The sequence below is a fragment of the Pectinophora gossypiella genome, chromosome 13, assembly GCF_024362695.1.
Source record: "Pectinophora gossypiella chromosome 13, ilPecGoss1.1, whole genome shotgun sequence".
Taxonomy (NCBI): Eukaryota; Metazoa; Arthropoda; class Insecta; order Lepidoptera; family Gelechiidae; genus Pectinophora; species Pectinophora gossypiella.
The window spans coordinates 7,630,542-7,657,232 of NC_065416.1; the positions used below are offsets into that span (position 1 = coordinate 7,630,542).

General features: G+C 39.1%; 1 protein-coding gene across 5 annotated transcripts in view; it reads left to right on the forward strand.

Moving 5' to 3' along the window:
- Nucleotides 1-26,691, forward strand: part of LOC126372228 (protein alan shepard) — an 87,593-nt gene that overhangs the window by 53,076 nt on the left and 7,826 nt on the right. For 4 of the 5 annotated variants that reach the window (XM_050017895.1, XM_050017900.1, XM_050017897.1 and 1 more), the window contains 4 exons: nt 4,275-4,505; nt 24,967-25,241; nt 25,322-25,380; nt 26,054-26,178. In XM_050017895.1, the coding sequence (XP_049873852.1) occupies nt 4,275-4,505; nt 24,967-25,241; nt 25,322-25,380; nt 26,054-26,178 (690 nt within the window). The remainder of the gene's footprint in view (nt 1-4,274; nt 4,506-24,966; nt 25,242-25,321; nt 25,381-26,053; nt 26,179-26,691) is intronic. The other variant, XM_050017898.1, reaches the window with a different exon arrangement.

The window sequence follows — 26,691 nt, forward strand, 5'->3', positions numbered from 1 at the left end:
CAGAATGGGGGCACTAGGAAACTTTCTTGAGCAAATAAAATGTACTTACTATCCAAACTTGAATTGCGTGTTTTATATGCTGTTTATATTTGAAACATTTGGATGATGGATACGAGTATACGGCTACATTCGTGCTATGTGAACATTACGTTTCTGTTGGTACCTACCGTGAAAATGCAGCGTGCAATTTGCGGGCGTGCAGTCTAGTCTGAAAGTTACGCGACGCACGCATCGCAGCTGATTTTCTGATCGCTTTTTTTTTGCCGACTCACCGGCTGACGGCACGTAATTACGCGTATCTAATCAGCGGGTTGTCTACATGCTAGTACCACTACGGATTGTCATTAATTCAAGTTAAATCGTACGCTCCTTATTCCATGTACCTACGTAACGTAATCATATCGTTCAAATCAAATTACACTTCATACGCGTCATCACTCGATAAACCTAAGTTAGAAATAGTACTGATATTTTCAATAGAACCAGTAGTGACTCAAGGTTTTATTTCCGCTTCATTTAATATTCCGCGAAATTCCTCGACTAATGACTAAAGCTCGTCTAGACTCCGGACACTTTGTTTACTTAGCGTCGTATTGCATTATTTATTTACTGATAAACTGTTGCCAGGTGATTTGTGCCCGAGCTGCCACTCTACGTTATTGGAAGCTGTGTAACATGACACAGATTGCACGGTACAAATTACTTACATCGTTGACAGACTAACAATTTGGGGGCGGTATTCGGAATTCCGAGAAGACAACTGAGCTCGTCATCGTGGCTTTGTTTGCGGCTGCGTTCGGGCTGCTGGCAATCAGACAAAGGGGGTGGCGGGCGCCGCGGGGAGAGGGCGCGACTAGTTGAAACGTCTGAGGCTTCCAATTTGCGGAGCCGTCTTGCAACGAAGGATTGACCTCGTCTCGATCGCCCACTCCACCCGGGATTTCACTCTCGTCTCTTATTACAAACAACCTCACAAAAATTACAAGGCTTTATTACAGCGCTATCTCAGCCCGCTTTGTTGCTTGTCGAATTGCTCGCTGTTTATCTCTCTTGAAATTGTCTTTCATAAATACCGACTTTCAAGCACATTGAAGTTGTAAGTCATGTGAGATTTGAAGATTATTCACATTTCTCAGTACTTTTGTAAAACACGTAGAAGATCAGAGCTATCGTTGGCATATATCATAAAGTAGTGGCTATAAAGCATGGAAGAATTGTGAAGCACACTCCATTAAGCACACGGCTGTAAAATACGTGTCCACTCGTTGCTACCAGTACTAGTATATCTTCGCTTTATTCAAGCATCGTTGCGCCGCAAATCTCGGTAAGCTGCCGTGCCCACGGGTCGTCTTTTATTGCTAAGCCTAACCTTGAAAGAAATATTAACCGTCCAAATTCAATAAACGTGTTGCGAAAATAATTGTGACGTCTCTAAGTCCGCATCATCATGTATCAGTGATCGGTTAAGTAGAATTGATGACATTGCTACGTGATGTATGTGGTAGATACTTAAAAGTAATAGATTTTTAGAAAGCCTAGAGTTGAATAGAAAACTATGTACCATCCAATAAAAAATAATATTTATAATAACAAAAAGTTATTTTCTTCTAACACGCAACTTGTTAGTTTCTTTTAATATGAAATACATTTTTCAAGTCATGTCATGAAACCTGTGAAAATAGGTACGCCTACTTACTTAACCATACGGTGAACGTAATTACAGTTTACAATGCTGTACCTAGAGTACGTACGTATAGACTCAGTTAAGTGCCGGGCAATCACAATAGAGCGGTCATTTTTATTATACCCATCAGTTCCAGGCCGATATAATTCTCAGTGGGCCTTGGCACGTGGTGGGGAGAGGGTGGGGACAGCAACAAGCTGCGACGTCGCGACGGGCCCGGCGCGCCCCGCCGACGCCAATGATCCCACTCAACATAAAACTAAATCTCCCAACAAGAAAACGCGATATCCTTCGCCAATAGACGACGAGACGATGGCCTACAGTACCAATTCTGTCTCCTCCTTTATTTATTTCTGGACCAAGGATGCCTCCGATTCTATTCGCTTGGTAAACGCTTCCTTCATCAATCAAAAGTGCGGATACTTGACTCAGACAATTTCACTTGAAAATGTACTTGTGTACGGAAATACCATGCGTTTATAAACCCACCAGATGGAGAATGTAACTTGACTCGTAGGCTTTCGTTCAGTTTATAAAAAATATGATATATCCACACCAATATGTCAGAGTTCATTTGTACCATTTGAATAATTAAGGGAATTTACTATTTGAAGCTTATTAAAGTGGACGCATAATTTAAATATTAGAGGTCAAGTCGACCGTCGCGTCGGGCTCACGCGACCAGTGCCACGAGACACCGTCATTAGGAATCTATATTTTACCCTAATTCCGCCGCCGGAGCTCCCACGCACACTAAGCGGATTGTCGGCTTATCGCCTTACAGCCATACTCACCTATTTTTTTCAGTGGCAAAAAATAAGTAGTTATAGAAAGATATTTACGGAGAAAAAAGGACGACAAAGCCTTGATCCCTTAGGCTTTCCTGGTCGGTTTTTCGAATTCCGTGACTCAAATAATTAAGTCCGGAGATGGGGGTCGGCGGGTAAAATTATACATTGTTATTGCCACTATAAATCTCATTTTCGGTGAACGAACCCGCTTGGAATAACAAGTACGTTAGACGAATTTCATATCACATCTCTTCGAAAGTAGGGATTTGGGTAACGCATTCGTCTTGTGTCACGAGAGACGCTGGCCATTACGACACCCAATAACTCGGGAACTCTATCTAGGGAATACTCTAGCATTGGAAAAGGTTCTTGTGATTTGCAAAAACTAAGACGTCATATAAGATTTCGCTTCTCACTCCTTTTTATTAAAAATAATAATATGTGTTAGGAAAACTCATAAAGACTTTCAATCAATACTGAAGCAAAACACATTTATTACTTCCACTAACTGTCATACGGTCGGTGATCTCCATAACACATATTACTTTGTCGTAAACCCATACGCTGACTTTGTAACCAAAATTGTGAGGACGCTGTAAAAGGCCGATTATTTTTAGTGCCTTCACGTCGCTATAACAATGGGTGACGAATTCATCACATTTATTGCGAAAGTTTAGTGGTAAAGCCAAGATGTTGGAGGGGATCGATGAGAGATTATTCGGGCAAATAGAAACGGCACATTAGAGACAGCCGGTACTCGGTACATGGAACTGGTACACGGACTAGACGTTTGCGAAAGTCGGCAGACACGCTTCGTCACGGCTCTCGACACACGAGATGCCAATCTCCTGTAGTCATACGTCTACGTCAGGATCGTGATGCAACTGCACACTATTGGATCCCAGAGAGTAAAGTGCACCGGCTCTTGCATTCTAAACTCAAGCAAACTATCCAGGGTAGCTTCACTTTACATACTTAGGTTTATTACATTGTCTTTAATGACACTTGTACACTCTTTAGAAAGTATCACAGGAAACTTTTAAGAGAAAATAAAGAGACTCTCCTAACAAAGTTGCATTACCGAGTAATTTGATACCGTCCCTACGGTGCGTGGAGAAGTGTAAGTGCCTAACTAAATAAATGGGCACTTTAGTGAAAGTAGCCGACTCGTGTGAAAGATACGAAGGCTTAATTTATCAAACGCTCACTAGGGCCTTATTTCGCTTCCATGCTAGTCACTACAAACTTTAGACAGGTATTTACTGGTACTCAGTGATCTAGTAAAAAGGCGCAAAACTTATGTAAAAACAGCTTTATTACCTAACCTTTAGGCAGAGAAGCCCAGAGTACAAGGAAGATCAATTTGAAAAAGAAAGCCAGTGCCCTCTAAGAGTTTTTACAACGGGAACTTTCCACTTTGGGAACGTTCTCGGCAACGGCACATCACTACTCGTACTATAACCCAAAGGAAACGCTACGAAAATGTGAGAACAGTACTTTACTTTTTCAGCGTCGGTGAACACAATATAGCAGAAAGGAAGTTATTTCAGCGTAGTTCATTCCTTCGTAAAGTTTTATCCCATTGAAATTACATTGTATGTAAAACCTTGAGCACCTGATACATTTGCTTGCCGTTTGTATTGTCCCAAGTCCACTGAGCAAAGTGTTGGACTGATGAGTGTAATTGTCTTCCTAGTTCTTAGACTTACTTTTACTTGTATTGAATGATATTCAGTTATCTTACGCACTGCATGTGATATAAAGCATAGGATCTCAAAATGCAATTGTGCTTGTTACAGAGCAGCGGCGGTTGTCGATCGTCCGTTGGTGCGGGCGGCGCGGTGACGGTCGCGAGCGCGAGCGCGGGCGCGGGCGCGTGCGCGGGCGCGACGCGCATGGCGAGCGCAGGCGCGCAGTTCCGCGGCGGCGCGCAGCAGTGGGCGGCGGCGTATGCGCCGCAGCCGTGCCGCTACCCGCCGCCGCAGCCGCAGCCCTACGCCGCGGCGCCGAGCCCCTACACGCCGCACCAGGTAAATATTCCAGCTTATTTTAATTAGAGATGCCACAAAACAAGGTTAAAAAGCAGAAAGAGGGGAAGCACTTATACTACTTTTATACTTCACGTGTCCTCAACAGTAGCAGTATTTTTGTAAAACTTTCTTAGTTTGGGAATTTTGAAATCCATTCTTATCATTATCATTGTAGCTAGTATAAGCCATCATACAAAGGCACATAAAGGCTATACCTAAGAAAACATAATGTACGCCTTACACACTGGGATAAATAAAATCAAACAAAATATTAAGCTTTGGTAATCCTGCTATCACTTTTTTTAGATACTTATGGCAATCGATTTTTAAGTAAGTATGTCTTTTTATTTACCGACTTCAAAAAAGGAGGAGGTTCTCAATTCGACCGTATATTTTTAAATATTAAGTCATACCTTATGTACTTCTATTTACAAAATATTCTCAACTCGTTTCTTGTAGTTTTAACCGGTTGCTGTTCAGCATTGGAATTCACTATGCACTCTTTTGACTTGTACTCGTTTTGGTTTACAGTGAATCTGTATAACGTTTCTTCGAGGGTCATTGTTCATTCATGAACAAATGTTAAACCTCGTATTTTCCGCTGCGGTGCTAAAGCCGTTTCAAATTCGTAAAGCAAACCCAACTTCAGTAGTGTTTAACTTCACAATACGTTTCAATAACACTCTGAAGTATAATCTACACGTATCCTTTATTCTATCCATCAAAAATTCAACTCTCGCTGGCATTGCAGTTAGAGTTACCGCATAAACCTTTTAATTCTCACTGGCGCCTTCTACACTGTGGTTGTTTACGATCGGTTTTATGACGACCGTTCCTGTCGTCTCCTAGACTTAAACCACTTCCTAGCATTGTGCTTAGCATATTATTTACGGAGACTTGCAATCAACCAGAGTCTACATGAGTCGAAATCGCAGAATTGCCACGACATAAAGCGATGACGACATATCTTGGGCTCTTCGCAGGTTTCATCATGAACCCTTTGTAAATGTCATAGAGCTACTAAACTACATGTTTCGAACAACCTACCAATTTCGTTGGAATTTAATATGAGCTTAGGGCTGCTTAGAGGGCAAGGGATCACTTATGTAATAATTCAATATTACTTAAGCACTCGCGGCGCTCCCCACCTAACAATGTGTTATTGCTAGCAAACATGACTACTGGCTATGTTCCATTTACTAGGAAACCCCAAAATTCCCAAATGAAAGGCCAATTGGGTGTAATGGTATCATACTTTATTAGGGTTATCACTTTGTCCATACAAACGATAAACAAACATTCATAGCGCGTTCTAATGTACTACTAGCGCCATCTATCGAAGTTTGCAAAAACCAAACACTATAAAATATAACTAATAATCTAAACATTCCGCCACCTAAGAACAACAGTTCTTTACTACGTAAAATAAACTATTTTGAAAGTAAAATTTATAGATGTAAAACAAAACGATAAGATAATAAACGAGAAAAACAAAAAGCGTATTACTATATAAACAAAAGTTGGCAAAAAGGTAAATTATATGCAAGCAATAACAATATTTGTAAACAACAAAATATAACACGTTGCAAAAGAAGATAAATTAAAATTAAACATAATCTTAACACGATTCGTTCAGTGGCAAAACACAGAGCTTCGAAATAGGACGTTTGAAAACAGAATTTTTATATTTCAAAGAAACGACTCTTGTAACCTTGTCCAAGCCAGTATGTTTTTCCATAATACGACCTAACAACCATTTGGCTGGAGGTAAGCCATCTTCTTTTACGAGGACCACGTCTCCTATCTTTGGCTCGGGTGTCGTGTATGCCCATTTATGTCTTTGTAGAAAGTGTGTCAAATATTCTTGGGACCACTTTCTCCAGAAGTCTTGTAGCATACGTTGACATAGTTGCCATCTCCTCAGTGAACTTATAGTGGAACTTACATAATTTCTTTCAGGTGCTAATAATATGGGTTCTCCTATTAAGAAATGCCCCGGCGTTAACGCTAACGTTTCACTGTTGTCAGCTGGTAATGGTGTTATGGGCCTTGAATTAAGGCACGCTTCAATTTGCGCTAAAACCGTCGCTATCTCTTCATATGTTAGAGTATGGTCTCCAACTACTCTTTTCAAGTGATGTTTTGTGGATCTTATGCCTGCTTCCCAAAGCCCACCAAAATTTGGCGCATGCGGAGGAATAAAATGCCACTTTGTTCCTTTATTTGCCAGCCATTCTGCTACTTTTACGTCACGTGCATTCTCTTTAAATATTTTTTCCAGCTCACGTGCGGCTCCAACGAAATTGGTTCCGTTATCACTGTATAAATCACTGCAGTGACCACGACGAGACACGAATCTTTTAAATGCCGCTATAAAACCTTCACTGGTCATATCAGTAACTGCTTCCAGGTGTATAGCTCGTGTTGCCATACATATAAATAAGCATACGTATCCTTTATATGATTTGTTTCCTCGGCCTTTTGATACCCTGATGTGTAAAGGACCAGTGTAATCAACCCCAGTATTTTTAAAAGCTCTAGTCGGCGTTACTCTCGCTGCAGGTAACTGCCCCATCAGAGGATTGCTATTATTTGTTGTAGAGTATCTGATACAGGTGACACACTTTCTAACACATCGCTTGACTAGATTTTTATCACCCAATATCCAATATTTCTGGCGTAAGTAATTGCACATCAGTTGTGGACCACCATGTAAAGTGTTCTTGTGTGCCTCTGCTACTAAAAGTTGTGATAAAGGTGAATCATGCGGTAACAAAATAGGATGTTTTTGCATTTCGTGTAATAGAGCCCGTTGTATCCGGCCCCCAATTCGGAGAACTCCGAATTCATCCAAAAACGGGTTGTACGAGACAAGTTTGCTTTTCTTCTTAACTTCTTTCCCTTCATTGATATTTCTTATTTCCTCTTTAAATGCTTTGCTTTGACATCTCTTAATAATAATTTTCAATGCATCTTCCATTTCATCCTTCTCCAATATTTTGTGTTTAGGTTTACTCCGTTTTAAAATTCTTCTGCAATAGGCTATGACTCTTAACATCTTTGTTAAAGACGAAAATTTCCACCATACTGAATCCTCTTCATCTTCTATTTGAACTGCGTGAATGCAAGACTTCTTCTCTTCTAATTTGGTGTCGTATCCTGCTGTTGGGATAGAGTCATTTGTCTGTATCTCAGTGTGTTTCAGGCAAACCGGCCCATTAAGCCATAAGTTATTGTTAATTATATCCTGGGGTTTCAAACCCCGAGAAGCATGATCAGCAGGATTTTGCTCTGATTTAATATATGACCATTGATTTCGGTTGAGGTGTTGCAAAATTAGAGAAACTCTATTAGCTACGTATGTTTGCCACCTGCTTGGATGACTGCTCAACCAGGCCAAAACAATTTGAGAGTCTGTCCATGCATGCAAATTCTTTTTCTGAATGTTCAACACTTGTGATACTTCCATCAGTAATTTTGTGACTAACACTGCTCCACATAATTCTAATCTGGGTATAGTGACTATTGTTGTGTTAGAGGCTACTTTAGTTTTGGCGGTAACGAGATTAACATGGATGTCACCGTTTGCATCTATAATTCTAATGTATACTACGGCTCCATAAGCAGCCGTAGATGCGTCACAAAATCCATGCAATTGTACGAGTTTATCATTACTTTTCATATTCACCCATCGCGGCAAATGAAAACGTGTCAGATGCAACAGATCTTCACGATAAGTACTCCAGTCCTGTATAAGCTGTGGTGGTAATTCTTGATCCCAATCCACTCCTAACGACCATAATTTTTGAATTAATATCTTTGCACTAACAATAGTTGGTGCGATCCAGCCAAGAGGGTCGTATAGTCTGGCTATATCCGCGACAACTTTTCTTTTAGTTATTGGTGGTGATATAGGGGGAATCTGCACTTCGTATTCGATCTCGTCGGTTCGTCGGTTCCAAGTAAGTCCTAATATTTTATTCTTTGCTTCCAGTTTAACTTCCAATCTCTCATTAATTTTAATTTTGTTTTCTTTTATTTCTTCTAACACTTTCTCACTGTTGCTTGACCACTTTTGTAGCTCGAATCCTCCCTTTTTCATTAGTTCATTTAACTGTGTATAAATTTCAATAGCTTCTTCTTCATTTTGTGACCCAGACATTAAGTCGTCCATGTAGAAATCTTTCTTGATTATTTCAGCCGCTACTTGAAAATCAGCTCCTTCATCTAAAGACAATTGAATAAGACTTTTTACAGCAAGGTACGGTGCTGATGAGGTGCCAAATGTAAGCCTAAGCAATTCATATTCTTCAATTTCGGCGGATGGATCTTCACGCCACAGGATTCTTTGGAACTTTGTATCCTCTTTACCAACCTTTATTTGTCGATACATCTTTATAATATCTGCGGTTAGGCAGATTGGATGTGTACGCCATCTGATTACAATATGGCGTAAGTCTGATTGTAATTTTGGGCCTACCATCAAGTCATCATTCAACGATACCCCATTACTACCTTTACATGAAGCATCAAATACAACTCGAACCTTCGTCGTGTCGTGATTTTCGCGGACTACGGCATGATATGGTAAGTAAACTGCGGGTATGTTTTTCGTCTCTATGTTCACAAGTTCCATGTGTTTCAAAGTTAAATATTCTTTAAAGGTTTTTATGAATTCTGTTTTTAGGCTAGGATTTTTTAAAAGTTTCTTTTCTAGGGCATAAAAACGTCGTAAAGCTATTTGCTTCGATTGGCCTTGCAAGCAAGCTAGCTCTTCTTTGCGAAATGGCAACCTTACGACGTATCGACCTTCTTCGTCTCTTCTTGTAGTTGATTGATATAGTTCTTCGCATTTTCCCTCTTCCTCTGTTAACATTTTTGTTTCTTGTTTAGGTTCCACCTCAGCTTCCCAAAACTGTTTTATCAGTTCATCTAGTTGAAACCTTTCTTCTTTCACTTTCATGTGCATAGCGACGACGTTGCCCTTAAAAGGTTCGCTTTTAATATAACCACTTAAAATCCAACCCAGTTTCGTGTTTTGTGCCACTAATGATCCCTCTGGGTACTTTATCAATCCTTCCAAGATGATATCCCCATATACTTCTGCTCCTAATAAAAGGTCTATCTTGTTGGGGGTATGGTATTCCGGATCAGCTAATTCAATTGTATCCAACTTCGGCCATGAATCTGTTAAGTGTTTCCAACTCGTGGTTGGTAAGTATGATGTTAATTTTTTTAGAACGTAGGCTTTTACATTTATTGCGCAACCTGGATTATAGCGAGATTTGATGTTTACCTCTACAACGTACTTGCTGACCAAATTGCTCTCGCCGCCTAATCCTGATATTAAACTCCTGGCTGGCTTCTTTCTTAAACCCATTAATTGCACAGCAGCCTCAGTAATAAACGAGGCTTGTGAACCCTGGTCTATAAGCGCACGTAACAATTGAGATTCATTTCGTGACTCCACGTTCACCAAAGCCGTTGCTAATAAAACGTGTTGAATAGATCCTTGTACGAAATGACTCGTTATATCTACATTAACATTTTCGTCTTCTGATGATACCGATGACGGTGTTTCTAAAGTTTCAGCTGGCAGTGCAACATTGCACTGCATACCCGATTGGTTTCTATCCAGTTGGGTAAAGTTTTTAGGATGTAATAAAGAGTGATGCCTCCTTTTACACACTTGACACGAAGTGGAATTACGACAGAGTTTTACGGGATGACCTTCTGTTAGACAATTAAAACATATTCTGTTATCTTGGACAAAATTACGCCTTTCTATCCAATCTAAGCCAACAAATTTTTTGCAACTACTAATTTTGTGATCGCCTTTTTTACAAAATGTACATTGAGTTTCCGTTACATGATAGTTAACATATGCATTATTGCTATTTTTATTTTTTGAACAAGACTGTTTCGAATCCAGAAATTCTAAAGAATGGAATTTGTTTTCTAAAAATTCTTTGAATTGAACAAGGGTTGGTAAACTTTCTTGCTTTGCGTTTTCACTGACTTTCAATTCCCATTCCTTTCGAGTTTCCTGATCCAACTTGGAGCTGACAATGTATATAATAATGATATCCCACGTATCTACTTGAACACCGATATTTTCCAAACCATTTAAAGTATCAGTTGTATTATCCAATAATTCTTTAATTGTACTCGAAGATGCAACAGTCAGACTCTTCTGTCCGAAAAATCTTTTTAATATGCAATTTGCTAAATATTGCTTGTTGTCGTATCTTTTCTCTAGTAGTGCCCAACATCTTGTATAATTATCGTTGGTTATTGGAATATGACGCAATAGTTGTTCTGCTTCTCCGGAAAGATATCCTTTCAGGTAATGTAGTTTCTGCACATTATCAATAGCCTTGTTGTTATGGATAAGCGATACAAATAAATCCCTGAAACTTATCCATTCCGTATATTGCCCCGAGAACATAGGAATTGTAATCTTTGGTAGCTTCACGTTTGACGATGTATGGTCTGCAATATGCTCCTCACTGTTGCTGGCCATCGAAATATTGACTCTCTTGGCAATTGTGTCTATCATTTCTATTAACGTGGCTTTAAAATAGTGCTGCAAAGAACTTTAGGCTTTTAGCCCTTATTTTAAGACTAGACTGTTAAATAAAAAGCTTAGTAGGCTAAAAACCTATAAAGCCATTTAGTACTTGCGGCTAGGCTAGGGTTAAGCCTATTCAAGCCTATTGGTTATAAGCCTAAAGGCCTTAAAAAGGCCTAACCTTGTTTAAGACTAATTTAATAAAATAAGACGCTCAAAAAGCCTATGAAGCTCTTAGACCTTAAGGTTATTTAGGCTATACATACAGTCCCTTTCTCAAGTAAAAAAAAGTAAAAGTGTGGGTGGGTACAACAAACTTTAAAAACATATATACCTACACAAACACTGTGAAAAATTGATTTATTGTTAGATGCACAACTAGCTAACTAACTATGAATATTGAAAATAACTTCTTACTATCAATTAGTATGGAAATAGTCTAATAATTATAGTAATACGTAACAGCACGTCCCGTCAGCCCCATACAAATTACTTACGCCAGAAGAACCGATTTTTAAGGCCAATATCATGTGTGAATTTTATGTAGCTCCAATAATATTATATACATACGTATCGAATTGATAACTCCCTTTTTTGAAATCGGTAAAAAGGCTTTTACTAAAAAATGATAATAAAGACTCCAGTCCCAAAAAGCCTACTACTTTAAAAAAAGCTATAGGCTTTTTAAAAGCCTACTACATTAAAAAGGCTATAGGCTTTTTTAAAGCCTACTACTTTAAAAATGGCTAAAAGTTTTTTAAAATGACGAAGCTTTTAAAGCCCTATTTTACTGGTCTAGTCCCAAAAAGGACTCGGTAGGCTGAAATTTAGGGCTAAAAGCCTAAAGTCCTTTGCAGCACTACTTTAAAATCCAAGTAGAACTCTTGAGTTTGGTCATACAAGTCGGTTTTAATATAGTCCGTATCCATCACTGAATCAACATCTTTTATTATTTCATAATGATTTGACGTATATAATTTCCATTTTGTTTCTAAAAGTTCTAATCTTCCTTCAACGTATCTTAGAGTCTTTTTTTCTTTTCCACATTTACCGTAGTTCCTTTTGAGATTTTGCATTTCACTTGCAAGACCGATTTGTACATTAATTACTTCTTCCATCATGTTAGATATCCTCTATTCTATTAGTTTTCTAAGACAACGCACGCTGATTTTTTCTAAGTGTTTAAAATATAAATGGACCTCATAAAAATCGGGCATAGGTTCCCCGTAGGTTAAGTTTTACTTAAATTATTCTAAGTCTCAGACAACACTTTGCACATTTTAGTCTTAAAACCACAATCACTTTTAACAATGTTCAATACTCACAGTTAAATCCTCAATATGTATGTACACAAAATTCACTTCACCACTAAATCCCGTTACTCTTCGCTCCGCGTAACTGGAGTGTCTGCCTGTTGTTGCCGTGTCTTGTCTCTTTTTTTTTTTTTCGGCGTCCAAATTGCACTGCTCCCGTTGTCGTGGATATTCTGTGCTTCGGAAAGTACGGTCTTTCCCACCACGTTCGCTTCTCGGGAAGCAGGAACTCTCAGTAGCAATCCGCTACTGTGTCAGCCCCCAACACGGCACAAAAAACAGAAGTAGTCCACTTCGGTCCGATTTCCGAATAATCCGACTCGAAGGACCATGTTCCATTTACTAGGAAACCCCAAAATTCCCAAATGAAAGGCCAATTGGGTGTAATGGTATCATACTTTATTAGGGTTATCACTTTGTCCATACAAACGATAAACAAACATTCATAGCGCGTTCTAATGTACTACTAGCGCCATCTATCGAAGTTTGCAAAAACCAAACACTATAAAATATAACTAATAATCTAAACAGGCTATATTTAGATATTGGCAAACCACAGAAGAATCTGGTGTCATGCTAATGACGAGTAATGTAATTCAAATGTTATAAATCATTCATGAAACAAAGCCGTTGCTGCAGGCAAGGTATACTTTTATTACAAAGGAGACTCATCTGAATATAACCTCACGTGGGTAGATAATGCTTTCGCGTAATTAAGTATTATTTCTGCGTAGCATCTAACCGAAACAACTTGTTAAACGCAAACGATATTTCACTATTTGATAGAATAATATAGGTAGGTACCTACGTTATTCTTTTAGACATACTTACAAATATTATACACAGTTCTCAATACTGGGTACCTATTCTTGATTACCAGGTCCACTTTAGTAAGTATCTATATTATGTACTACCATCAACTTTAGGTAAATAATATACCAAGGAATTTCCGAATTACAATCATGACAAATAAAAGAACTTTTATACACAAACGGTCTGTAGGAAGGTATGTAGGTGTACTCGTACGTCCCGCTAGTATCTCACCACAAACCTCCCCTTATTTACTGCTACAGCTCTGCTCTATAGCGCTTTGAAGGAGAAACGACTCGAGAAAATTCACAAACGGTCGCTTCCTTCATTGACCCGAGCTTGCTTAAATTAAGATGCCGTAACACGACAGAGGTCAGAAGCTTGATGTTCCAAATTGCCAAAGCTGGTGACTTTTAGAAGTTAAAATCATGTCCAGTTTAATTTAAATTAGCCATAACTATGGAGGGCGGTCTGGCAACAGTGCCAGGCTTGCAGGCCAGCAGCGAGCCAGCGGGCTGGCAACCTCGCATACGCTGGATAATTAACCGAGAAGTTGGCGCGTTGACACCGCTCCATCAATTTCTGCGCCGCCCGACGGTTCTTGCTCGTTATGCATATTACACAAACAATATCATGTGATTAATGTTTTCGTCGAGCACTTTACTTACAACAATACCACTTGATCGTGATTTGCATTAAACTAGTTAATTTACAAGTTTTCAATTTTGATTATGTTCAATCTCAAAGTTTAATGTCGCAAACCTCGAACGTCTCCGTTAGTTTGCTTATACTTAATTCACGAAGTAGGTATACTAGATACGATCATTAATTTCGTCATTGCTGCATTCATTTTCTTATGTTACTCTAACAAACTCTAGTAGAAAGTTTTGGATAGCGCTATTTTCTTAACTTACACATGTTGTAGAGTAACGCCGTTAATAGGTACATTAAAGGTAAAACCAGAGCGAAATTGTGAATCATGAGCTATAAATAGTCTACAATTGCGCCCAATTTAGACGTAGTGTGCTACGCAAAGAGGTACCGGTAGAGCGAATTCGGGTAAAAACTTTTTGTTTAGCTGAAACTATATTTAAATCTCGTTGGCGAGTGAATACATGAAGGAAACAGAAATGGGGTAATGTATGAGGGTCGAGTGGAGCTCAGCAAGCGTTATTACCCCACTGGCTCCTTTATTTCAGGGCGCTTTGGCACCGTCTGGCAATCGCCTATAAACCGTATCGTTCGGCCTCGAACTCCCCAATGCTTTCAGAAATCTCTGTTTCCTCATTCTTATACCCTACCTGATCACAATAAAATAAATTATCATGTAGGTATTAGGCATTTTTTGCCGTATCATTAACAAAGCGTCACAAGCAATTACTATTCAATGACAACGATGTAAAATTCAATAACAATGTTAAAGTTCACATGTTACGTAACGGCCATCACAAATTCATACTTACTCATTTTGGTTAAACTCAGTTTATTGAAAAAAAATATTCTTACGTAAGTAATAGAAGAATATTTTTAGTTATAATATTCTTTATTCTATGACATAACATAAAAGCTCGCCATTACATTTCCAATTGGGGTAGTCAGGGCGCATCCATTGCGAGATGCATATTTTTAGATGCACGTTTTATGAAAGACCGTCAATTATGTTTAGAGGTCACCCAACTTCGCCGTAAATAGAAGTGTAAAGCTATAAAGAAGTTAGTCGACAAAGTAAGCAGCTTGATCATCGTGATTGAGATAACCGGAGGTTGCGCCGGTTGATTGCGTGAGATTGAGATGAGAATTGTGCTCGGTGTAGATAACATCTCCCTTCGCCACAAGGACATGACGCATTACTCGTTATACGAAAGCTAGTTAGCACGCGCTACTATATTCTTGTACTCCGTTTCTTTAGAAAAAGATACTTTCTGCTATTTTATGTCTTGTGGAAACAAGGGTGATTGGAAAAACTATAAAAACTACACGGACATAAAAAGTAGAATGTAGAGCAGTTTAGTTTCTTCATAACATTCTTTCTGTGTATCTATTTCGCAATGACAATGAATTGTAAATCTTTCCCAACATTAGAAATATCAAAAAACATTTAATTCTTATTCTCTCTCATTGAAACGACGTAAATGACTTCCGAAACCGTAGTACATATCCATCGATTTTCCGTCCAGCTTCGGAAAAGTAATACTAACATTGCCGGTGTTTACTAAGTAACTCAAGAGTCTCATATCTAGATATCGGATGTCGGTGAACCAACCACGGTCCTCGGCTACTCGGTTTACGAGGCGGCGCCAACAGAAACCAGATGTCGACAAAGTGTTCGACTCTCCACTGACCAGAGACGCATTCAGGGAGAGCACAAGGGGAACATGGAAAGAGAAATCAGAAAACGTGGAGATTACTAGGGGAACATGGAAAGATAAAACAAAAAGAAATTCTGATTTTTTGAATAAATGATTCCATTTATTCAACGTTATTATCATGGACAAACTTGCTGAAGGTTAATTTGACGTTTTTGAATCACGTCATTTCACAAGGTGTCATGGCTGAGGAGTAGAAATGACAAGAAACTGCAACAGCAACACATCTTTTAAATCTATGTTACAAGTTATTTAATAACTAGAGGAACACATTTCATACCAGGCTTTTTATTATTTAGGCAATCGTTAAATATTATAATAAGCTTTTTTATGTAAAGTTAGCTTCAATATTTTTTTCTGACAAATTCAAAATATACTCTGAAAATTCAAAAACTATCTTCATGTACTAGTAGAAGGAACAAACAGTTTGCACTCTCGCATTTAGCATTGGTATCTACTCAATCTAATCTATATTCAAAAATCCTACTGGGCAGTTATTTTAAATGCGAATAGTATAAGGGTCACGAGTACGCTCTTAACTCCATTCAATTGTCAGTCTATTTACCGCTACAAATTGTCACTTGCGTTCATTTGAATAAAGCTCGAGTTTTGCAGCTTTCCGCTCTTCGCATTTATTCATAACACGAGGATGGTTAAAAGCCAAGGCCCTTATTAGACACACGGCCCCCTGAAGAATCATATCGCTCACCGTCCCCTCCACAGGAATCTCGTAAAAGGAATTTCTCGCGCCCTTATCGCTTTTTGAAATAAAATGTAGCGCCAGCATCGTACGTGTTTTATTACGAGTCTCCTTCAGGATTTATCTCATGGTCGCCAATGCTGAACCCGTTTTTACGAGAAACATTTGAGAAGGAATTCCGCTTATGCGATTTATTCCACTCTTGTTCGTTTTTCCTCGCAAATGTGACTTTTGCAAGCATTTTGTTTGTGTAATTGCTCCGTACTTTCACATTTATCTGGAATCGAGGCTTTTCAATAATTTTCCGTGTTCGTGCTGCTTTCCATAAGGATTTTTTGGCCAAACTTTATTTCATCCAGCTGATATAGCTGGATGCAGTATCTTGTTTTGTTAGTTTTATTTTAAACCTATCGTAAATACGTAGGTACTTATAGCCTTTAATTAAACCACTTTCATTAAAGCACATGAATAAGCCATAAAAATTAGTCACGCAATATAACTCAATGATGTTTAACTATCACTATAATGTGTTGCGAGGTTCGGAGCTATCAGTTTTAAATGTTTGTTTTATTTAGTTTTTGTTCGGACGCGCCCGCTTACCACCGTTCCCAGCTGTATCAAAATAAACAATAATACTATATTTGTTTCCACTCTTGAGCGTTTAACCGACTCCAGACACGTATGTGTGCTTTGTCAGACAACAGGAATGTATCTAAAATTAGAAAATTATGCTTATCCAATAGCGAGAGCCGTTTGATTGGGTTTAACAGCCGGTCGTAGTTTACACGTAGATATATCTACGGCGCGTTGATTAATGACGGGAATATGTCAGCTGTCGAGCTGTCACAACTCGGCAGCTTGTTAGATTCATCGCGGCGCCCGCGCCCTCCGTGTCCGCGCCCTCGCCGCCACGTTACTATAAAGGTTACTTTTTGGGTAAAGGGACAACGTTTTTGTCGCGAAGGATAAGTAGATCTCTAATTCACTAGCCCCTCCGCTAGAAGCCGCACAAAATATATATGTGTGTGGTATCAGGATTTTATTTCAGAAGTAATCTTCTCGTTAACGGTGAACATAAAAACTTCCATCTCAAAGCAAACGCATACGGAAAGCTTTACGGCGCTTATTGCATAATTGCATATTCATTCTATCATTTCTTCCTCGACACCCATTAGAGGCGTCTAGCCTACCCACTTAAACCCTCCTCGCGGTTCATTTTCACACGCACACCACACACTCAAAAGATTTATGCTGATATATTTAAATGTATGCTGGGAGGAAAAATTTTTGTAAATGAAATTACCACATTTATTTTAGAGGTTTCTATCACGTATATGAGATCCTTTTTCAATGTCGAGCGAAGTAATGTCGGGCTCCTAGTGATTCGTTTTCATTCATGACTGACCGCCCCCATACGTTAAATTTCCGATCGTGTCTATCCAATCTCTCGCACAGACCTTCAGTGACCGTCAGTGCTGGGTAGCACGGGACACGGGGCGGATGTACTCGGCTTTATGCTTTTTGCGTGGATTACGACTCGCGTCAGTGAGCTTCATCTGCGCGTATTGACTTAGAGAGCATAATAGTTTATTTTAGTACAATGAGGAAGGCACGTCCCACATGTGCGACCCTCCTAACTCGGGGTGAAAGTATAAATAAACAAGGCTTGCTGATATCTGTCATCCGAAGAATTAGATTTATTTCGGCTCTGGCGGAAGGTGAAGGACCGTGCCCCTCGCGCGGGAAACACGCCTCGCCTAACGTTTTGTGAGGATATTTCACGCGGTGTTTATTGTATGTGATGACATAATCTATAACAATTTTTCGTTCGTTTTTTCTACAGCAATTAAAATAATAGTGGGGGAGATACGAAGCGACGCTTTTAATTACTTCATTGCATTTAACGACCATAACACATTACCGCGTGGAATAGAAGTGCCAATGTTTAATGTAACAAGCATATAATAATCTATCTAAAACATTCCTAACGGGGAGATTGGGAGGCGCTTAGTCTTAAGTAACCAAAAAGTTAGCCCGCGTCTCTCGACATTTAATACAAAAACTCTACATACATTCATACATACTTATAGGATAGGATGGAAGCTTAAATAAAAGCAAACAAAATTACGCATACCAAATACTTTTACACTCACTTTTGTCCGGCGAAACATATCCAATATAGTGAACTATGGATCGGGTCCGATCGGGCAGAAAAAAAGGTTTTTTGTAGTAAGGGTTCGGGTGTTTTTTTGTTGAATTATGTTAATGCGGGAGTGACGCGGGCTGCCCGGCTACCGATATTTAAATTCGCCCGAACACTGCCGAACACTTTTTTCCGGTCCCGCTTGACCCAACCTATTTATGAGAAAGTGAAAACAGAGGGCGGCAATATTTTCCCTCGCAATTTGTTTTTTGACTCCTAAAAAGCTGAAATTACCAGTGTTGTTGGGAGAGATAAGCTGGCGTAACTTATTACCAGACATCTCCCTCAAGGTAACATTTAGGGGGCTTGTGATAGCAATATGTACTTAGATAAATCATATCCGAATCCTTATTCACCTCTGCTTTTTTAAATGTATATTATTATGGTTCAAAGGTTTTAAATGGGTACCTGTACACTGCGAAGCTTTTCTTTTTTTCATCCTGTTGATGTTGTTAATTAATTGAATTTCTTTATCCTATTTTAACACATATACCTTAATATTGATTAGCAGAATATAATAATAGACAAACAGAATTCCTAACAATAGGTATGTCTACATCTGCCCGCATGATTTATCGTTATTAGCTCACGTTTTTCACATGTGCAAAAAAGTGCTATGAAAAGAGTAGAAATTAAGTTGATAGCTCCATTTTAAACGCTTACCGCCCCTTTAAAAAGTATAATTTAGAGCCGTAAAGCTCAGCATGAACAAACGTTTTATTTTACAAAGTTTATTATATCTGTAACAAGTGACAATTGCGGGCGTAACAGGCCCAGCAACAATTAGCAATCAGAAGAAAGAAGCCTGGACGCGATGGATAATTAATTTTGGGCGTCCATTAGAACGGGCCCTTCGAATTCCCCGCCCAATTATCTTGTATCAATCAAATTAATTCTCACTCGAGTTCGTGTCTTTCAACGAATTCTAGCCGTCTTAGAAATATAAGACTGAATAAATATTAGATTGAAATGTCTGAGAAGTTTTCGCGCGGAATCGAATCATATTTCTTGATATTTTCAGGTACCTATAATACGAAAAGTTATTTCGATAAAAGTAACAGCATGAGTAAAATGGTTATTTATTATTTCCAAAACGTTTGGGAAGATTATTCTTTATGATCTCTAGGTAGGTTTACTTATTGGATTTCTCTTTTATCATTGGGTATTATTAGGTGATATATTGATTCTTGACATTTAACACATATCTATAGCATAATTTTGTAGTGCACTTTATCCTCACTTGTATGGAATATCATAATATAATATGCTCAATTTCCCATTTCTTTTTCCAATAAAATCAAGTTGAAATAGAAACGTTTTTCGAAACTAATTCAATCAAATACACTTAAACTGAACTAGCAGAGCGTCGTCATAGTAAATTCCGAATGGATTTCCTGATTCACAGATTGGTTCGACGATAAAACAAATGGAGCGCTCAATTTAAATAGATTGAATGGATTTATGTTTCATTACGTTAGACTCGGCAAAGCAGACGGGTTCAGCCAACGTATGTGCAACTGACAGTACTCGGTATATTTTTAAGATTAAAAGCGATCGCTTGTTTACATTTTGCAGTTTTGTCCGTAATAGGTTTTTCGTTTCAACTGCGTTTGACGAGGAAACTATTCCAAAAAAATTTAAATGAATATTGCGTTGTCTACAAATAGATATTCTTTAAATTTAAAAAGTACCAAAATAAACCGAAGCTGAAAGCTAAAAATACCAACTTGTTAAAACTATCCCGTTTTTATCCGGATACTCAAAGAGCTTTTCTAGAACGTAGCTTTTCTTCCTAATGAATTAAACGTCTAACATGGAATTCTACTTTAAAACCTCCGTCTGTATAATAGACGCCGAGGGGCGTCCATCGTGTAATTTATTAAACTCTTCACGTTACGTTACGTCACTGGCTTATTACTTATACCCTGTAATCATGGTCCTAATCGCCTGCGCCTTCCATAATCCTTTTTGTATTTTAATTAGAGGCAACATCGACTTACTCTCATTTTACTTTTATAAAAAAACACTCTTCAAATTCAAAATATAGTTATAAATTTATAGCATCTTACAATTCGAATATTCGAAAAATTTAAAGCCGTACGCAATATAAAATTAAATTCGCAATTAAAATGTAGCAAAAAATAATACCGCGGTATTCCCCCGGGTAAAGATTGAGATACGAATTCGAATTTAAAAGTAGCGGTTTACGAATGGAAACAAGTAGAAAATTAGAGATTTTTTTTTCGCTGGAATTGGTTTGGTTGAGTGATCAAAGTTATCGTGAGTGCAGTTTGTTGGATATTATGGATAGCGGGATGTGGGTTCGCGTGTTCGGCGACCATGTGACGTGGGCCGCGGCACGCACGCGCTGGGCTATCGAGCCGGGGCCGGGACCAACTGTTGAGTCCCTCCCCCCCATTCCGCCACGCTGTCAGACCAACCCGGCCCTCCTACGCGTGACGTGATGACGTCACGCTCGCCCGTCACTCCGCGGCTCTGTGTGCGTCCGTGTTACCGTATCGTAGTGTCTGTGAAACACATCAATTTCAATGTGGTATTTAAACACGGTTACAGAAATTACTTATCGCTCAATTTCACAAACGTACAACGTTCGATCATTTCCCACAATAATAGCGTTTCATTGTTTCTGACAATAATAACAATAAGTTTTACTATATGAACTAATAATTGAATGTAAGTAGGTACTTACTGTTTATAGGGGCTACAATGTAATTTACTCTAAAGTTTTCTTCCGTATCAAACATGTTTAAAACCATAGTCGATTTTTAAACAGCTGATCAAAATTGTCACTTAAGTACCTGAGACTTTTATGGAAGTCTATTCACCCTCAAAACTTCATAATACCTATAATAACTTTTAAAAGCTCATGTCAGAGTGACCGTAATAACGTTTAAGATTCATTTCCGGAAGATCTCGCTCGGCAAACGATATTATAAAGCCCTCGAAACAGACAGAGAGCCCTTGTCTCGCCCGCCGCTGTCCGACGCTTTGAGGGGATCTCTTTACTCTCCCGTCCTATACAAGATATGATCTAATAATACAAGACAGTCCTTTACCTACCCCAAATTTCATACAATTCCATGCAAAAGGAACGAAATAATGGAATCGCGAAGACAAGTCTTTAGTTAATATTCTTATCACAATGCTATAAAATTAAACCCGACGGAAGTTTAAGCCTCATCGGAAACATTTAATACTTATAGATAAGTCGCTGCAGGCAATAAGTAAAGACGAGGTTTTATAGGATTAGTTGGCACTATCGATGTGTTTTCCTCAAACACATTACTTATAAGTATAGAAGTACTACTTAGTGTGAATGAACTCGGGACCCGCAGCTCCACCGTGCCAGCTCTACATTTGACAAATGAACAGGACGCCCGAAACGGCCCCTGAATGATAATGAAAGTGATATGGACCAAAATTCTCCGACGGCACAACTTCATTTGAATATGTGATATCGGAGCAGACTTTCATCTTACAAAACGAATATAATATTCTTTCACTTAGGTACGTAAAGTCTAACCAAGAGACATTTCCAACTGCTAAAATTTAGAAATACTCATTTGGAAATATCATCATCACTAAGTATACCATACACCTAGAAATTTATTGCGAGTAAGTAGAGTCTCCACAGCTTCGAAAAGAAATCCTTTTCAAATACTTAAATTATTTAATTCTATACTACGACTCTACCACTAACTATGCGCTTCGACATACAGCTTAGGCGAAATAACGACACAAGAAACTATCCTAACTACGCTAAACATAGACAGGAAGATTAACCATAAAAATCTGAAAGAGCTCATCTGCTGGTAAATATTTTACAAGGACTTTGATGCGGGGTCGTGAACTCTGACAAAATAAGTATAACGAATCTCATTCTTTCCTGCAAAGCCTTGCTTGCCAAAAGTTTGTATAAGCCGCTGTCAAAAGTTGGAACGTGTTCGCGACGTGATGATTAGGTGCTCGTCAGGAGATGTCACCCGGGCCCCGGCTGCCACCACTCATGACGTGACACCTGTCGATACTAAGCCACACTGATTGGAACTTCTATAACTTAAGAATACCAAGAAAGAATTTTCGACATACGCGATCTCATTATTTCTTAGATTGTGAACGCAATTTCACATCGAGCAACGCAAACGTGGGCTTAGTTAAAACCGTAATAATGTAGGATCGCAGCTAATAATTTGAGATTTTTCTGTCATTTGGTGGACTCTGCTTTCACAGGGATTTGTTTACAGGGGACACATTGCGGGGGAAGTAGAGAAACCGTCCAGTGATAAATCTCGGTTACACACTTAAACAGTGGAGGCCCGTCGGCGAGACACCGGGCAGCGTCGCCAAACTTCGCCCGCTTCGCCCCGGGGAACAGCCCTCGCTTAATTACCCATCCAAAATTCCGTACAGATAATAAAGTTAAATTGAGTAAATTGCACAGGTGGCCGACATAATGTGGACTGGTTGTTACACAGTTTTAATAGCAGCAACCGCGCGTTATGCCTTTCAACAGCCACTTAAAAGTTGTCTTGTTAATAGCGATCGCTTCACTTCTGAACTGTGTCAATTAGTTACATTATGATAATTTACAGCTACTGTAACGGCTTGATCTTCCCTTCCGTATTACGTGCTTTACTCTTGCAAAGGGTGATAAACGATAATGCTTCAAGACTAACGATTGGAACAAGATTGGAAAATATCAGCATACTGTGTACGTTTACAGTTTACACTGTAGTAGGTAAACTACAGGGAAATAAACGATCAATTTATTTGTATTGAATTAAATAGAGCTAAAAGTAACTCCTTAAAAGATTGATACATAGACACTACTTACAAATAAAGTTAAATTGGTCTATATAAAAAGGAGTAGAATAGCAGTTAGCGGTGTGTCGGCGACTAACGTAACCGGCTCAGTGGTCGTCGGCAGTTTACACAAATTGCGCCAATTGCCGGCATCCACTCCGACGCCAATTGGATTACGAATCGAATTTCATTCGCCAAAATGCGTAAGCCCTGCGAGGCCTCGTTTATACGCACCGAATTGCCGATAGCTACTTTACCTTCAACTTATTCACTTCTGATACTTTCTCGTTTGCATTTCAATACTAAAGCAAAATCAGTACTCTCTCCACAACACAGTCTTTTGTAACATTAAACATGAACTGTTCAAGGAGCATTGTACTCATGTTTGAAAACAGATTTGAATTGTACCTCGCAGTACAAATTGTTAACAAGTTTGCTTACATGCGTGCGGCAAATAGTTGTCTACATTCTACACCGCGACAAGTCGTGTCAACGACACACACACTTTATGGGTTTAATATGTTAACTAAATGCAAATAACAACACCATGTAGATACGCATCTAGATAGGCGCTAATGGTGCGAATAAATTTCCTTAACGTGCACTCTCGTGTGTGCGTATTGTTACGTTTACAAGATTACATTACCGGGATACGCGCCTAATACATAATAAAATTAAAATACGTATCAGACACACGATGAAGTGTCTCACTTATGTTGAATTATAATTAACATCACGAGCAGTTTAATTGCTGAAACAGATACAGCAAACAATTTCAATGTGTTGCCTGGCGGCGGCGGGGTAGCGTGTAAACATCATTCTGGTTTATGAGTGTTTGTAAAAAAAACCGGCCGATGATACGATTTCGTAGCTACCATTGTATCGGCTTAATCACATTATCACTTTTTTACATCGTTTGAAACTATTTGTAACATTTTGGATAGCTGTTTAGGTTTACTTATCCAACGACAAGTCGATAACATAACATTATGGTAGCCTAAAAGTGTAGTACGATATTGATGGCAGAGGAAGTCTCGGTGTAACAGTACCTACATCCATAACGAGTATGTCGTGTGGACATGCAATCCTTACGATCGCTCCTTCCCAGGAGTCTATTAAAGGCGCGTGTTCTGAATCGGCATGCGCTCATTACTCCGCCCTATTCATTACCGCGGGCTAAATAACTAATGGGTTCGTCTTAACACGTCTCACCTAAAGCTGTTATTTTCAATGAAATCCCGTCGCACAGGGACGCTCGTTTCAGTCTACGAGTGGAGCGAATATTAACACTTACTTCCGTGGGAATAATCGTGACTCCTGCACGAGAACTGCTCCCAATGTTTGTGTGCTCGCGCTGAAATTGCAAGTGTTATTTCTGGCGACTGTCACATCCTTGTAACATTAAGTTCGTCGTATGATAACATCGTCGCGGAGTGCAAATGCTTATCGTAACTGTTAATATACATATAAGAAATCAAACTACGTATCTACTGCTTGGAATAAACATCGTTACACAAACTGATACAGTTATGGGAAGATTATCTTAAATACTTAAGTAGGATGTTTAGACTTTAAACAAATGTTTCAAAGCATAAAACAAATTAGAGACTTACATACCTATTGTTGCTGAGTACATGGCGAATATCGAATGTAACGTTGTGCTTATTGTTGCAGTACGGCAGCGGCGCGACGATGGGCGGCGGGTGCGGCGCAGCGGGCGCGCGCGTGCCCACGGCCGCTTCGCCGGCCAACACGGCGTCGTCGTCGTCCTCCAACACGGGCTCCGCGGGCGGCACGCGCTCCACCAGCCTGAGCACGGCGCCGCCGCCCCCCGCCTCCTCCGCCTCTACTACCGGCGCCGCCGGCGAGCAGCTCAGCCGCACCAACCTCTACATCCGCGGCCTCAGCCAGAACACCACCGACAAGGACCTAGTCCAAATGTGCCAGATGTATGTTTGAATCAACCTCCGTCATATCGACCGCTCGCCTACTTAGGAATACCCTTGTAAACGCACAATTTAATTTGCAGGTACGGCAACATTATCTCAACAAAAGCAATACTGGATAAAAATACGAATAAATGTAAAGGTAAACAACATTCCTCACCGTACGTCTTCTCTTACACTATCGTAGGACTTACTGACCTCTAGCTAGTAATGAATCTGTGCATAGATTTTTCACGTATGTATATAAAATATTATATTTCGATTTATATACGTATACTCGAATAGTTATTGCATCTAAACAATTTTATTGGTAACTGAATTATTTAATACAGTATTAATATTTTCTAGAATACCATATACCTTCATTAAACTAACCCATCTATGGTGAGACTTTTTCCAATATATGCACGAACACTAGATATTGATTTGGTTCATATATTTTACGACATATCCATAAGTACTGTATTTATTTCACAGTAAGTGTTATTTATGAGTAGAAAACCATCTTCACTTAACTCAGTATGCCGCACTAGCACAGACAAATAACGAATTCTATCTTGTTGAGAGACGCACAGTATATATTTTTCATTATATATCACAACGACTTATCAATGTCACATGTTCATCACGCTACTTCCAAGTAGGCAAGACTACGCGAGTTCATTAGTCATATACCGGTGTATAGTAACTGTTACCTTTTTGAAACTAGATTTTCTATATATCCTGGCATGAATCATCAATGTTTATTTAATCAGGAAACGCACATGTTGTGTTGAAATGTACTGCTATAAAATGTTTTTACTTTGTTCCTGCAGGTTACGGTTTTGTAGATTTTGAGACAATCGCATCGGCGGAGGCAGCTGTAAAAGGATTACAAGCCAAAGGTGTTCAGGCCCAGATGGCTAAAGTGGGTATCTGGTTCCTGCGTAGACTGAACCGTGTACGTTGTGCATGCAAGTAATACTATTTATGACTAACCGCCTGCTCCTAATCCGCTCTCTCATCCAACTTTTTAAGCTCCATCATCTACACATGGATTCCGGTAAAGTTATAACTCAATTTAATTCTCCAATTGATTAACGAGAGGAGAGACATCAAAGGGATACAAACCACAAAGTTATGCAGGGTACATGAGGCATCCTTTCCCTCTCTATCCTTTTAATCCATAAATGCACCTTTTCACGAAGTGGTCCGACTAAATGTGACCATAATCAAAGAGATATATGCTTTCACTTTTAATAATGTGTACTATTATTTAAATCTGAATTTAGTAAAATAAAATCAGTACCAAAATATGTTGTAGCGTTACTCAGCTAAGATGTATATCGTTGGTACGCGATGTTTTTGTGACAGTCGTACGACTCAGCAAAAGTTAGACAATGCCTCCCGTTATCCTCATTGATCTTACCCCATACTCCTCCTCCCCTTACTTATAGCTTTAGTATTTACCCTA